The sequence below is a fragment of the Prinia subflava genome, chromosome 14 (genome assembly GCF_021018805.1).
Source record: "Prinia subflava isolate CZ2003 ecotype Zambia chromosome 14, Cam_Psub_1.2, whole genome shotgun sequence".
NCBI classification, from domain to species: Eukaryota; Metazoa; Chordata; class Aves; order Passeriformes; family Cisticolidae; genus Prinia; species Prinia subflava.
This window is the reverse complement of record NC_086260.1, coordinates 7,310,254-7,326,124: the sequence shown is the minus strand read 5'-3', so window position 1 is coordinate 7,326,124 and position 15,871 is coordinate 7,310,254. Positions and strand designations below refer to the sequence as shown.

General features: G+C 42.3%; 1 protein-coding gene across 1 annotated transcript in view; it reads left to right on the top strand.

Moving 5' to 3' along the window:
• Positions 1–15,871, top strand: part of PTPRG (protein tyrosine phosphatase receptor type G) — a 394,663-nt gene that overhangs the window by 362,258 nt on the left and 16,534 nt on the right. Inside the window, exons 15-20 of the mRNA XM_063411184.1 lie at positions 2,094–2,185; positions 11,794–11,890; positions 13,518–13,600; positions 13,825–13,959; positions 14,170–14,304; positions 14,672–14,844. Coding sequence (XP_063267254.1) covers positions 2,094–2,185; positions 11,794–11,890; positions 13,518–13,600; positions 13,825–13,959; positions 14,170–14,304; positions 14,672–14,844 — 715 coding nt within the window. The remainder of the gene's footprint in view (positions 1–2,093; positions 2,186–11,793; positions 11,891–13,517; positions 13,601–13,824; positions 13,960–14,169; positions 14,305–14,671; positions 14,845–15,871) is intronic.

Here is a 15,871-nt window from a genome sequence, read left to right as displayed (position 1 = left end):
GACTGGAGAGCATGTTATCTCTAATGTATTTTCTGGCTCACAGATCACAATTAAAGTTAAATTCTGCCTTCTACAAAATTAGCTTGGACACACTGGTCTGCTGCAGCCAATCCTTTATCTGGCTTGGTCTCAGTTGAGCTAAAACTATGCAAGGAAAAAACCCAAATTGTAACTGTGGAATTTCTCTTGTGAGGTTATATGCAATTGCTATCATAGCAGAAGCTATTTTTAAAGAAATCTAGGATGTATGGGTTACTTTTCAGAAGAGGAAATACTGTTTTACTTGCTGTAAAACAGTATTTCTTGCTGTTCTTGCTGTTTCTATAGATCATTCCATTCAAATGTCTTGGCTGTGAAAATATTGAAATAAATGTTGTTATGAGATGATGATATTCCCAATATTTTATAGAATAAATGTTATCACTTAAATACTTTTAAATGCCAGCATTCCTGCAGGCTGCAGCTTTTTGCTAAGAAGAGCATACACTTGTCAAATGTTTTGAATTCTGTATTATTCAGTAAATGAGCATGTGGTTAATTAAAGTAGCATGACTATACTGTGAGGTGACCAGATTGCAAACATATCTTTAACAATTGGCCCTTGTAAATAAAATAGAGCTGATTGAGATCTGAAAATGTCAATAGATGCAAAAAGCCACCTTAGAGAATTACCTTATAAAATAAAAGGAGAGAAGTAATGACATGGTCAATATTAACTGCCATCAGCTGGAAAGAAATCAGATTGTCAGGGATCTATAAAATTCTTGCCAAAGTAGAACCTCATTTACACATACAGATCTTCATACCCTTTGCTAAGAAAAGTGTATGTGACAGCTTAGAAGTTTTAGCTGCCAAAGATCTTTCACTCTGAATACAGTAAATGTCACATCTATTTATTTATCGTTAAATTTTGCTAAGTATCTGTAGAAATATTTGGATTTTTTCTATCATAATGTAGATGTTTAAAAGGAAAAGAATCCAGATTATAATGCAGCTGTAGCACCAAACCATATGTCTGCTAAATGGGAGCAAAAATACACCACTGAATTACTGGGAGTAAACATAACCTAGATACTATCTTCAGAAGAATATTAAATGGATTATATAAACACAGACTATTGCCATAAAATCATGCAATCAGACAATAGTAGCCATCAGGCAATAGATTATTTCACATGCTGAAAGTAATCACAGTTGTATAGCAATTTGCATTTTCTAAATGCCAGACTGAAAATATTAACTGGTGAATCTTGGCAAGCAGAGTTCTTCTACCAACTGCAGTGGTGATCATAACAATATCCAGGCCTTTCTGAGAGCTAAAGAGAGGAATAAGGCAGCCAGCCTACACCCCAGCTTTGGTAGAGTCTGCCTGGAGTCCCAGGTGCTCAAAACAGTCTTGTTTGTCTTCAGTTTGAGTCTTCAACTTCTGTCATGTAAGAAGACATGTAAGGGTGATTTACTGGTGTACTGGGTAGCACTTGCACTGTGCTGTGCAAGAGCAAATGGTCCAGTGGAGTACTTAATAGTATTCAATGTTATTAATAATGTCTGGCGTGAGAGAGAACTCAAATTAGTGTGGCTGCTGTGTTCACTTGCTCTTTTGCTCAGAAGCAGTTTCGTAAGTCCATTTGGATTCTACATCATTGTGTGAAAGGGAAAAAGTGAATAATAAGAAGGGCCTGTGTGTCTGCTCAGCCTGGTAAAACTTACTGAGAGTAATTGTCAACTGTATTTTCACATTTGGGGTCTCTTATGTTCTGTTTATGTGAAAGGAGAGAAGGCTTCATCCCATCCACGGCCATCTTCAACCTGAGCAAGAGCTGATTATCCTTGAGCTTAAATTGGACTTTGTAAATCAGCATCCCAAGGAACAGGCTCTCAGTATTTATAATTGTAGTGCTTAGAATTGGAAATAAAAGGAAATGTTTACCTCAAAACTTGCCAGATTTATCAAGATTTCTTATCACTGAATATTGAACTAGCTCTGCCCCTGGGAACTCAAATCTAAATGGTATCGAGTGAAGAATTCCTCTCCTCAAGTTTAATGTCTGAAACAAAGAGCAACTCTGAGTATCTTTTGTTTTTTCCTACAGATGATATGGAAGCAATTCCAGTCAAGCAATTTGTTAAACACATCAGTGAGCTGTATTCTAACAACCAGCATGGGTTCTCAGAAGACTTTGAGGTACGATTTAATGACCCACCCATAAAATGTTGTTTTCCTAAAGTTAATTGTGTATTAATAATTGGGGACCGTGTGACATCTGTGTGAGGCTGTCACGTCAGGTAAATGCAGTGCTCAAATGTATCAGAAGAAACAGGATGATACCAATTTGCTACCAGCTATGAGCAATGTGGGACTGGACATTTACAGATGCTTTCTAACCACCACAGATTTGGTGCCTTGAAGGGGGAACTCTCCTAGGTTTTTATTAAAAAGGAAAAGCTGCCTGCAAGCCCCCGGGAATAACATGAAGATAAAAACAGTCATTTTTAACTAGAAGGTTTTCTTACAATTATTTTACTCTTCTTGCTCCAGAATTTCCTCCTCTTAGTCATCTGAAAAGCCACATGTCCCCTGAGTAGTCCAAAGGTAGTGAAATAGTGCTTGCAATGAGTAAAAGTAGTAGAATTTGGTCTTTGATGAAAACCCAGACTGTGAGTTAGTTCCTTGAGTCCTTTTTCATGCTCTGTTCAGACAGGAGAGTTTGCTATTGAAGTCATTGATTATTTTGTTCCAGTAAAACCAAGGAGAAAGGATTTGGGCTTTAGTTGGTGGTATCTAATGTGACTATTTTTGAATTTGCATCTTGTTACCTGTGTAGAACAGACTCTGACCTATAAATGTGCTCTCATCTGGAGATAATTCCTATGGAGTGAAAGTAGCTTTGTACCTCTGGGTTACCAAACCCATATTATCCAAGCAGGGTAAACATAATGCAGCATAAGACAGCAGAGTCAGGCTTTTCCTTCACTCAGTCTAATCACAGTCACTGCTGAACTTTTAGAAGTACTGAGAAACAGGAGAAGCCCCAGGAAATCACCTGGAGTTGCACCTCTGGCTTCCCCATGAGCAAAAGAAAGTGCATTTGCCCACTGCCTGTGAATCAGAGCAGCAGCTCTGCTTACAAACAAGGCACTGAACCAAAATAGGTGGCCTTATATCTACAGCTTCTTTGCTTACTGCACTGTAAAGACAAGATTGTATGCAGGAATTGTTTTTAATGGGATCGTTTAAAACGTTTATTGTTGCTGTTTGGTTACTGTCCATAAAGAGTGTCTGCTTTGTCTGATGCCCAAAAGGGATTGTGTAAGTTAGAAGCATTTTGTATTCATGAGGAAGGCAAATGTGTAAGGTGTTAAAGTGATTTAGTTCAATTGACTGCTGGCTGGATGGCTGAGCAGGAATATTGAGGCATTTAACAATGTTGATGGTATTCAGGACAAACATTTATTCCCCAGAGAGTAGAATTTGATCAGGATGATCACATGCGACTCACTCTTCTCAATTATTTATGAATTGTGACCCCAGTGCTATTCATCACAGCTGGGTTTTACACCATTTAATTATTCAAAATAATCAACAACACATCTGTAAACTTGGTCTGGCTTTAAGCAGGCTTTGCTTCAGTTATCACTAAATCACTGCTATTAAGAAATGTTGGACACCTTCCGCCTGTGTTTTAGCAAAGAAAAACACTGCTCTAATAGCCTTATTTTTTCCCTTCCTCCTGGAGTTCCCTGCTGTGAGTGCTGTGCTGTGGCAGGTAGTTGGAGAGAGCTTTGGCCAATTAGTCCCCTTCTGGGGAGCACAGGGTCCCCTCCAAAGGGAAGTTAAACTCCTCTGACTGCACTGCATGCACCAAATTCGATTCTCCGTGCTGGCTTAAAACTTGGTGCATCTCCCTGAAGTCAGGACAGCTGCTCCAGATGTGTTTCTCCATAGCTGAGGTCTCAGCTTCTTAAATGTAAATGAAATCTCCTGCTAGATCAGGGAGTAGAAACAAGAACAAGTCAATCTCTGGGATAAAGCACCCAGCTCCCCTTCATTGCTGGTGTTCTGCCCTGCTGAGGCTTCATGGGCCTGATTGAAAATCCAGGATTTTTCACAGAGCCCAGAGGGGAAATGTTTCTCAAGTGCCCGAAGTGACTCCAAGGTCAGAGGCCCAGTTTGGAGAGTGGCTGAGGGGCAGTGGAACACGAGGTTCCATTTGTACAGGAGCTGTTGGAGTGGCTGCAGTGCAGAATCTCACATCCAGTCATGGTCCATGTGCTGGAGTCACATCTGCTACCTGTGGGGAAGACTTAGCTAATGCTTCACGGAGAAATAATAAGATTGCAGCTAAAACAGAAAATCCAGGGCTGCTAGCTTTGGGTGGAAAGTACCACAGCCATGTCGTGCCTTCATGCCTGTGGAACTTTTGAAAAGAGGTAATGGATTCTGCAGTCATACCAAAAAATACAGCTTTTTACATCTAAAAGGGGAAGAAAAGAGGATGGCAAGGAGGTGCTGAAATAATGCTCAATGCTGCAGAATAAGTAAATCCTCACAAAGGTAGCCAGTTCATGAGACCTTGTTTAAAAAAAATGGATCAAAAATCTCTTCAGAAATTTCAGTGGCAGGAGGTTTAATGTAGAAGCTGCAAAAGGAAAGACTAAGCTAGGCACACACATACACTGCCCAGTGTGGAAGGTGAACCTCCTCCACTTGTTTGTTGCTAGAATTTGGTGTCACTTCCTGTGTTTCTGGCAGAATATTTAGGGCTGTGTTGAGTTGTTTTTTACAGGAAGAAGATTCCTTTAAAAGTGAATTGTGTGAATACTCCCTCCTCCTCTTAAACCGAGCTGTAATTACAGCTAAATATTTTTGTGAATGTGCTTAGGAAGCATTTTATGTGCAGAGGAAAAAAGGACTTTGAACTCACAAATCTTCCCTTGGAAAGTACATCTAAAATGAATCCTTATTCCCTTTGGGTAATCATAGTGCATGCAGCCAGCTTTATTGTCTGGTGATAGCTGGGCTTTCTTGTATATACAGAACTTTAAAGATTTCCTTTGAGTCCTGTGAATTTTCAATTTTTGATATAAATTGGAAATACAGGACCCAATTTAATACTGAACAACAAATAGCTTTTTAAAATAAAGATCCTGCATCAGTAGTGCTGGTCTCTGACATAACTTTTTGTATTCAACCCTGAAGTTTGGTCAGCAGTAGACTAAGAAAGGTTCAGGGAAGGTTTTTGGCTTGCTCTGAGGTAGCTCCAGCACTGTCTTGCTGTGGTGTACAGGATGAGGTACCACATTTTTCCAAGGGCACTGGGGCAGGGTTTGAGGGCAAGACTGAACAGAGATTGAAAGGCTTCCTGAGCCAGAGATTATATCTATTCCTTGTCTAGCAGGAGATTTTCTTGGCATCATTACATTTAACAGTCTTTGATAGACCTTTCTTCCATAAATTTGTAATTGTCTCTTGAACTCTTTTATGCTTCTGGTGCCCAAAGCATCCCATGGCAATGAATTCTACAATTTGTTCCACAAGAACAGACTTCCTTTTGCTTTTAACTCATATTGAATAACTTCTCTTGGTGCCTCCTACTTTGTGCATTACAAAGTGCATCCCTATTTACTCTCATGGCTCTGTCTGCCTTTATATTCCTCCTTAATAATCCATTTTCAAATCTGAAGAAGTCTAAATTACTCACTTCATTTTTTGGAGGAAGCCACTTCAGACTTGTGATGAGTTGTCCCCTCTGTACCTTTTTTTCTTCCTTTCCCATAACCTTGTCAAGATGGGAAGACCACAGCTGTGCACAGTGTATGGCAGGTTGTTTTACTGCAGAGTTCAGTGACATGTTCAGTTTTCTATTACTTTCCTCCTTCTTAACAGAGTATTTGGTTTTTAACAACTACTGAGCACTCATCTGACACCTCCAGAAAACTATTGAGTGTGACCCCAAGGTCTCATCACTGAATGGCAATAGCAAATTGGGAACCTGTCAGTATATATATAGTTAGGGTTGTTTTTCCCCAAGTACATCACTTTGCATTTATCAACATTGAATTTCGTTTGCTGTTTTGTCACTCAGTCACTCAGGGCTCTGAGATTGTTCAGCTTCCCTTCACAAATAGCTTTTGTTCTAATTATCCTGAATAATTCTGTATTTTAAACACACTTTTTCTCCTCTGCAGTCCATTTATGAATAGCTTAGGTCCCCATAAGGTCCCCCAGTGAAAGTTGAACACTGTCAATTCCTGGGCAGGTGAGGATCTCTAACCTGATAGTGCACAAGGCGAGTTTTCTTTTTGCTCCAAAACCAGAACAGTTTTTTTTAGTAATATTTTCTTTTCACACATTTTGAAAATTGATATGCTGCTCACTTCTAGGCAGCCTGTAGACTTCTTCAGGGACCTCTCCCCAGTGTGTTCAAAGCATTCACTAGCTCTGCCCCTCTATTGCAGAGTCTTGCAGTTAGCCCCACAGAGAAGTCAGATACAGTGGGCTGCAGTGCCTGAAAGCCCTTCTGGATCTCAATTTAAAAACTGATGTCACATTTTCATCCTCTAGTCCCCTGATAGCCTGACTATATAGGACATGTGCCCTCCAAATTCCTGTATCAAAAAGAGTGTGAAGTGCCACCTCCCACAGCAGAGCTTTTCACTCCCTCCCCCTGGCCGGTTACTGGAATAACACAGTAAATTTTTTTGAGTAATCGTGTCCTTTTGCTCCAAGAAAGGAACACTAAGCCAAGAAATCACCTTCCATTCCCCAAAGCTAACTGTGAATTTTTACAGTTTAATGCAGCATTTGGATTTTTGAGATCAGGGAGCTTTATTTCCCTCCTCTGTAATTCTGGAGTGGGCTGGTCAGTGCTTCTGCTGGCGTGCTCAGAGAGGGGCACTGCAATCTCTGCAGACCTCTCCTGCCTGTGGCTGTGTGAGCACAATGATTCATTGCCAATTTGGAGTCTGAACAGGCTCGCTGAACTCAGAGGCAGGCTGTCTAGCTCCCTCATCACATCAATTGAAAATATCTTTATACTCCAGTGGCACCTTCTTCTAAATGTCCTGGAATGTAAGAAAATAGCATAAATCTATATTTCCAGCGATATGGCAGGGATTTGCTAACGTTATTCTTGTGGTTGCTGCTGCTCAGGGCAGGGGTCACTGGCTCTTTTTAACTGGGGACCTCAGAATGTTATTCTCTAGCAAAGGGTTGCACTGAAAACAGATAATGCTGCACTTTGCACTCTTCTTGAGATACTAAAAACCCAGTGTAGGTATACTGACATCCCTTACAGATTAGAAACAGCTCACACCAGACACATGCTTATAGCTGCATCTACCCCAAGGAATTTGGCAGCAGAAAGATGCCATTTCAAAAGCATGCTGCTAGCAGGCAATACTGCATTGGAATGTTTTATAACCCTGGCCAAAAATTGCCTTAATTAGAGGTATTTTCATCCTGTGCATTGCTGTACTGAAACCAGAGGGAAGCAGCACTGTGAAGCTGGAGGAGGAAGGATTGCTACAGAGCAGGGCCTTCCTGGGGTTCTCAATACTTCACTGCTTCACCTACCCCAAGAAACTGGTGTTGAGAATTAAGAGATGAAGAGAAGCAGTAGAAGAAGTTCAGCTATCTGGGGTTTCTGTTACTAACCACGTTACCACAGCCATTCCCAAGGTTTGTGCCTGGAAGCCGCACTTGGATGAGCCATTGGCTGGGCAATGCAAGGTGTGGTCAGACTGACACCATCCTTTCCTCTCTCATGCATTTTACAGGAATTTTTAGCTGTCTATTGATGTCATTCCTGTGTTGAGTCCTTTTGGTTTGTTTATTTTCACCTCTTTCTAGGCTGTCCCCAACTCACCTCTCTCGAGTGCCATTGGAGAGTTTATACCAGTGCTAAATCATTACAGAAATCTACACACTTCCTGGGGGATATCTTCAAATACTATCTGCAGTCTCTGTTGGTATGCTGTCTTCACGTTTGCTGTGATAAAACAAACAGCAAGAGCAGTACCACAGAATTCTTGTAATTTGGGATTAAAATAATAGATCAAAACTGATACTTGGGGTGGGTGAACTACCTGCTTCCATGCTGAAAAATAGCAACCTTAATATCAAAACACAGCTATGGATCTTCTCAGGTTCAGTCACTCAGATTAGGATCCTTTCTTTGTTGTGACTCCTCATTGCTATTCATAGGCGTTCACAGTTCAGCCCCTGCCAGGACATCAGCCTGAAGTAATGGGGAACAACAGCAGCAGTGCTTTGTAAGGCCAGATCAAGAGACCGAGTTCCTGCTCAGCCACTGTAGCAAAAATTCCTGCTCAGAACCTTATACTGCCAGCAAGACACTGGAGCAGTTTGATTTTACACTTAAATGGAAATTCTTTGAAGTTTAGGAGAAACTAATCTGTAACTTGTTTCAGAAATGCAATTAAAATGGATCGTTAAACCTGGGTGTATCAAGTTCCAATTAGCATTAGCATGGACAATATAATTAAAAGGTAAATTAGCCATAATAGCATAGACTAGAACACTTCTTACAGTAACTAACAGTCAATTGAAACCATGTACTTTGGTTTCTGGGGTTGTCAATGATTAAGTTGAAAGGACAGAATAAAGCCTGTATCCATTCATCCTGGGATGGTAATGTGTTCTGGGAAGTTAAGCATGAGGAGCAGCAGTGTGCAAGCCAGCCATCATTAAAATCAGTGTAGGAGACTAAGGAGGATTAGGGAAAACCAAAGGAAATATTCTAGAGATGAAAGTTTATGGATGAATTATGAACACGGTGATACAAACAGTATCTGTCCTCCTCCAAGGTGCCAGGAACAGTTTTGTGCCTGCAGGCAGAGGGCTTTGTTTAGGCTGAGCTGCAGTGAGCAGACTGGGGTCAGCCCTGACCTGGTTGTAATAGCAATGCAATCATGGTGATGCTTTAAATGCAGCCAAAGGACTCAGTAGCCAATGAGGTTTAGAAATCCCAGGGTGTTCATTGCACAAGCAACAGAAAATGCTGGGAAAGTCAATATGTGATACACATAAATGTGGTAAAATGGCATCATTAAGATGGGACTTCAGGGGACTTTCTCCAGGGTGTTATTTATTAACAATGGGGTATCCTCTTTTGCCAAGGGGTAAATAATACTCTGAACAGAGGCACAAATAACAGACTGCAACTAGTCTTGTCTCCTTGCAGCCTTTTGTGCATGGATGAAAGGCGACCACCTTGGCTTTAGTAACAAGGGAATGTTAACTTTTGCCTTCCCCTTGCTGGGGAAGCCTGTGGTTTAGTAATTTGCTGTTAGAATTTGGAGAGATGAGCCTCGGAGGGTAGGAGAGCGTGGATACCCACCCTCTGCTCTCAATCCCACACAGCCAAACCCGTGCCAGGGTGGAGCTGGAGGATGTCCTCAGTCCCCTTCTCATTGAGAGTCTCAGTGTCCCAAAGCCTTGCCTGTGTCCTGGACTGGAGGGGAGGGCTGGAGTCTTTAAAAAGACAAAAAATAGCTGAGGCATATTGGCAAGGGGGAAGCTTTTCTGTAACAGTCTCCTTTCGCTGTGCTTTTGCACTGTGCAGATCTAGGAATCCACCATTACGACAGCTTTCCAGAGTATTAAAAACCATTTCGAATGTTATGTGTTAAGAAAAGCCATTTTCAGATCATCAGCTCTCACAGCGTCAGACCTCCTTTTCCATTGCTGTGTTTTTCACCATCTCAGCTTAATCTTCCTCCTCTATTAACTTTATATTGGCCAGCTGGGAACATGTACAGTCAAGGAAGCAGTCACCATCAACATAAAAAGGTTAATTAAAATGATTAACCTCACCAACAATTCCCTTATGGAAAAATCCTATAGAATTTAATAGAAAATGATACATTTACTATGTAGTATTTAAACTGTCAGAGAAAATTTTTTAGCAGGGAGGTAATTCCCTAGTAAATTGTATAACTTCTCAGAGTATTCTCCACAGAACCTTATTGGATTAATCTGTATTAAATTCTACAGCATTTGGCATAAATTTTTCAATGCCCATATCTTCTAAAAAGAATTTTGTAGTGATGCAGGGATGTAGGGTTTGATGTGAGGTTTTACAGGAAGGGGCAGAGTATTTTTGGGGAGTGACCTGTAATGGTACAGCAGTGATGTTGTATGATTTCTAAGTGCAAAAATAGGTAAAATAAAATTACATTAAATCAACCTAACATGTAAATATTGCTGCTTTTCCAACCATGACTTATGCTGAACTGATCCTGCCTATTGTGTAATCTGAAATCCCTTGCTTACTGGAGCTGACAGGCAGAATTAGGGGAAGAGCACACTTTAATATGGGCTTTTTTATTTGATAGAAGTGGAACTATGAAAATTCCATTAGGGCCAGCTGAGAGTTTTGCTTGATTCATCTTTGTCTTTGCTCAGCTCATCTCCTCGAGCACAGTGTGTTTCTCCCTGTGGAGGGCTGGGAAGAGAGAGAAACAATTGTTATTTGAGAGTGTCACATGGATATAAAAGCTATAAAATGCACAAGGTTTTAGTATACTTTGCACTTTTAAAATGTAAATGTTGGGGAAGATATCAAAATTGCTATGCAAGTCCTTGGTGAAATGTCTGCATAATGCTGAACTCCTACATCTGCTGTTTGTATAGCATTTCTTGTGATAATTTTTCTCTGTCACTTAGCTCATGATCTTTGTAGCAGCTGTGAGCTCCTAATGACTTTGCCTCTTAGGTTCTATACTGTTATTTTTAAAGTCTGAAGTACAAAGTAATTTGGCACTTCCTCACATATCCTGGGGGGAAATTGGTTCTGTTTGGTGCAATTTCTGAGAGTCACAAAAGATTTGAATAAATATCATTTCTTCCACAACTTTGTAAACTTCAAATTTTAATCTTTTTTTTTTTTTTTTTTTTTTTTTTTTTTTTTTTTTTTTTTTTTTTTTTTAAATATGTCCTTAAGTGAAGAATATTTATGCTAGTGATAAAAAGAAGGTTTTCTTTTTCAGGAAGATTATGGTTAAACAGATACTAAAAAGGTGTCTCTTGGAGATGAAAAGACTCCTGAGTGGTTCAGTTTGTAGGGAAGTCTCTGAAGGGTGTAACTGTGTAGGGGAATGGCTGCTTCTCTTTAGAGTCAAAAAACAAAAGACCCTCCATTGCCCCATTTCAATAACTCTGTATTCTGTTGTTGAACAGAGTAAGGGGTGGGTTAAGAATTTAAAATTTCCAAGAGAATTAGGTATCTAACCTACAGGCCCAGCTAGACAGACATCTGCATCTCTGGCTTCACGAGACCCTTGGTCTCTCTCTGCTTTGTAAATACACACGGGTGCAACCTTCTCTGCACTGCATCAAGGGCTGTTAATCAGCGTCCCAGCAGTGGTATTTAAAGCTCTCACTGTTATCTTCAGAGATCTATTTTATTTATATTTTACAAAAGGCATCTCTCTGCAGAGAACTAGCAAAAGGTCAGTGCCAAACTTAAATGTCAGAAACCCCATTTTGAGAGGTTATGAGCAGATAAGTTGTCCAGCGGTCAGAAGTCTTCTGTTGAAATGGTTTTTTTGTTTTTAGTTTGGTACATTGCACTGGCGACTCTTGCCAGATAGGCAAGAGAGAGACCTCTCATGTCTATATACAGGACAACACTGACAGACTCTGTGTTTAACCCAGCAGTTAAAATACTGAGACTCTGAGCGTGGTTTCCGTGAGCTGTTGGAAAAGGAGAGAAAGCTCAGGGTGTTTTGGACTGACAAATTTTCCATTTGAATAATCTCTGTGCCTAGGAAGTGCAGCGCTGTACGGCTGACATGAACATCACTGCAGAGCATTCCAACCATCCTGACAACAAGCACAAGAACAGATACATCAACATCCTGGCCTGTAAGTAAGCCCTGACCTGAGCACAAGGATCAACCCAAAGAGGCACTCTCCTCTTGCAGTGTGTGTGTGTGACTGGGACAGGCAGGTGGCCCCAGGTTACATTATTACACAGCGTGTAATAAACGTGTCAAAGTGTGGCTGGAAGAGCCTCTCCCCATTATAGGCAGTGAATGTTTTAACTTCTGCAGGGCTAGGATTTCACTCCAGCTTTTGTTTTGAAATGTTTCACAGTTCGCTAGTCCAAGAATAGTTTTAGAAGTATAAGTTTGGTATGAAATTTTGCGGAGGAATAACTGGGATAAATTGATGATCAGAGCTCTCCTGCCTGCTAATGCCTGAAAACTGGCCTAAGGGAAGTGCATGGAGGAGCAAAGAGTTTTACTGATGATTCCTGGGATTACCTTACAACCCCAAAGGTGCTAAATCTTACAGAATGTATCTGCCATATTTCAAACTGCTTTAGCTCTGTGTAGGATTTGGACAAATAGTGATCTTTGTAGCGCAGAGCAGGCTTTCCCTGTATCCCTCTGAGAACTGCAAATCTGGACTCTGCTCTAGAATGCAAATTGTCTGGGATGGAAGTGCAGTAACTTTTTCTCTGTTCTCTTATGTGGAAAGGATGGCAGATGCAGCAGTTACTGTGGTTTAGGGACAGACATGGAGAGCCCACTGGTAAAAAGTTCACAGTGTTCATAAAGATTGCAGTAAATCTTGAATGCTTTTGATGGCATAGGAAGGAAATGCATGTTTCTAACAGATTTTCAGAAGGAATCAAGGTACTGGCTGAGGAGCAATTCCCAGACCTGTGAAAGATTTGCTGCATGACCTTGGGTAAAGGCTTTCATTGAGCTTGTCCCAGCTGTGATTTTAGACACATGTCTGGTCTGTCTAGGTACAGAGATGTGACACTGACGGAGGATTGAAGCAGGCACTTCAGTCCTCCAGATTACCACTGGAGGAACCTCTCTTTCCATTGGTCCTCAAGGAAGGCAAATGAAACCTGTCTCTATGGTTAAAGCTGGCTCACATGTCTCATCTCTGCATGAGTTGGAAGTAGAACCCAGCCCAGTGCTTCTGCCTAGGAGCAGGACAATGAATTTTTCCTGCTTTAAGGCAGAGTCAAGCATTTGGGTGAAACGAAAAGAGGAGCTAAAGATCACAGCCTCAAGTCTTTGCTCACGGTGTGATGATGGTGGGGAAGGAGTGAGGACATCCACTCAGCACCCAGAGCCAGCAGAGCTGTCTGAGCCCAGCTCTGAGGGGAGGATAATGAGCTGAGCCAAGCACAGGCAGCGTTTCACAGCCCCGTGGGGTGCCCTGGCTCTTTGAATCTCACTACCCTGAGTGATGTAGAGGATTCTAGAAATTGTGCTCCTAAGGCTCCAGTGCCCTTTAAAAGGAAGCTGTCTCAGCATGAACCATGTACTGTAAGGGATGTGAAGGCTGACAACCTGCACATGAGCAAGATGACCAAGAACAGATACTCCCATCTCCCTCTTGACTCCAGTCCAAGGCCAATCTCTTCTGTGTATGAGTAAGGGCAACCATGATTCCCAGGAAACTGAGTTCTGCCTGCAGTTCTGCACTGTGTCTCCCTAAAGTTTCTCTGCTGTTTTTTATCCTGCAGATGATCACAGCAGGGTGAAGCTAAGGCCTTTACCAGGGAAGGATTCTAAGCACAGTGACTACATTAATGCTAATTATGTTGATGTAAGTTGTTTTAATGGTTATCTGCTCTACCTTTGAATCCTTCCACAAGGAGGAAGTATTGTCACTTGTGATGTGATTGTATTTTCCAGCTTGACCTGATAATTTTGCTACAAACTCCTCACTATTCTGAATGAGAAAAGCACCTTTCTTGTTACCTCTAAAATATTAATTTTTCTGCCATGATACTGCTTTCATCTCACTTGGCATTATGGTTTTCTTTGAAGGGTTACAACAAAGCAAAAGCCTATATTGCTACCCAGGGACCTTTAAAGTCTACCTTTGAAGATTTCTGGAGGATGATTTGGGAACAAAATACAGGAATCATTGTCATGATCACGAACCTTGTTGAAAAAGGAAGAGTAAGAGATTTTCTCGTTTGTTAGCAGTTGCTCCTTAACACTCCCCTAAATGACCTGGGCAGAATTTGTTTTAAATTGCTTGGAGTGTAACATAACTAACAGAACAGAGGGGTACATACCGAGCCATGATTTGTTTTCAAAAAGCTCTAGACACAAACACAAAGCAGCAGCTCAGGCCCTCACCCAACTGACCCCACTGTCTGTGTGCAGAGGAAATGCGATCAGTACTGGCCGACGGAGAACAGCGAGGAGTACGGCAACATCATCGTCACGCTCAAGAGCACAAACGTGCACGCCTGCTACACCGTGCGCCGCTTCACCGTCAGGAACACCAAGATGAAAAAGGTGAGCCAAGCTTCTCTGCCCCCATCCTGGCCTCTTGTATAGGACACAAGAGCAAAGCTCTGTGTTTGGAGAGGCAGGTGGGTGGGAAATAAGTAAAGACAGGATTACAAGGAACCTGTTGCTAAGGTTTAGCCTGTGTTTCTTTTTCTCGAGTGCACTGCTGCTTCGGCGTCCTTGTAATTGCTGTCATTACCTGTTCCCACATGTATTTTTCCTCGAAGTCTGTCTCTACCCATCAGGAGGCAGAGCTGCAGGTTTCTTCTGTCAGAGCCCAGCACTTTCTCAGCTGAGCAAGCCAGAAGGACGATGACATTCTTACGCTGCTTTTCCCTCCTGTCTCCCTTGTCTCTGGCCCCGTTCGTACCAGGGTCAGAAGGGGAACCCCAAAGGGCGGCAGAACGAGAGGACTGTCATCCAGTACCACTACACGCAGTGGCCCGACATGGGCGTGCCCGAGTACGCCCTGCCCGTGCTCACCTTCGTCAGGAGATCCTCGGCGGCCAGAACCCCGGACATGGGACCAGCGGTGGTGCACTGCAGGTAGGATGGCCGAGCACAGCTAGGGCACAGTGCGTGCTCTTCCCTGCCACCTGAGACAAACACTGCAGGTTCCTAACTCAGGAGGAGTGTGTCAGCCCCATGGAGTGCTGACACGAGCTCCACTTTGCCTGCATCTTAAAACAGCTCCAGTGCAAAAGTTTCCCAGCTGATGCAGGGTTTTGCTATTGCCAAGATACTGAACACTGCACTGATGTAGTTGGGAAAAAGGTCAAAGTTTGTTTGTAGCCTGCCAGTTCAGTGCATGGAGAGACATCACCTCTGCTGGGAACCAACAGTGTGGATACCTGGAAATGCAATTGCCACTGAACCACACTCACACTCACCACTTGAAGTCACAGCAGTAAATCAGTCAATGCTAGTTCAGGGATGTGGTCTTCATCACTGTGTGTGAGTGGGCTGCACAGCACAGTATCAAAGAGGAGGGGATGACGGGGGTTACAGCTCCTTCCTCAGCAGAAACTGAGAATCTCTGAAGAGCTTCTGTCTCTCTTGGGCCTGGGATTGCCCTCGTTCACTGTAAGGAGTTCTGGCTCCACAGGATCAGCCCCCTTTTACACCTTCCCATAGTGCTGGTGCCACTTCCATTTCCAGCTCCACTGTGCAGCTTCAGTTTACCTCAAGGCTGAAGCCAGCCAGAGCCATCTGACAGCCTGGAGTGACCCTGGCAATCGCATTGCAGCAGCTTGGCAAAGGGTGGACCTCTGTATGGCTTCATCCAGCCAGCACCAGTAACTGCAGCAGTGGGAACAGGAGCCAAGTGTGAACAGGCAGAGTGGGAGGTCCAGGACCCCAGGAGCCTCATCCTCATGCTGCTGGCACAGGTGTCATGGCTTGTATTGTGTTCAGCCTCATCTTGGAGCACAGAAATACCCACAGAAGGGAGGAATTATATACCTGGCAATATTTCCAGAAACCAAAATATTTTGCTGTGAAACTTTGATGGTTGAAGCTAGGAGGAAAATGAAAGCCCATGAACAGGAATATGTGAATATTTGCATAGTTCTGG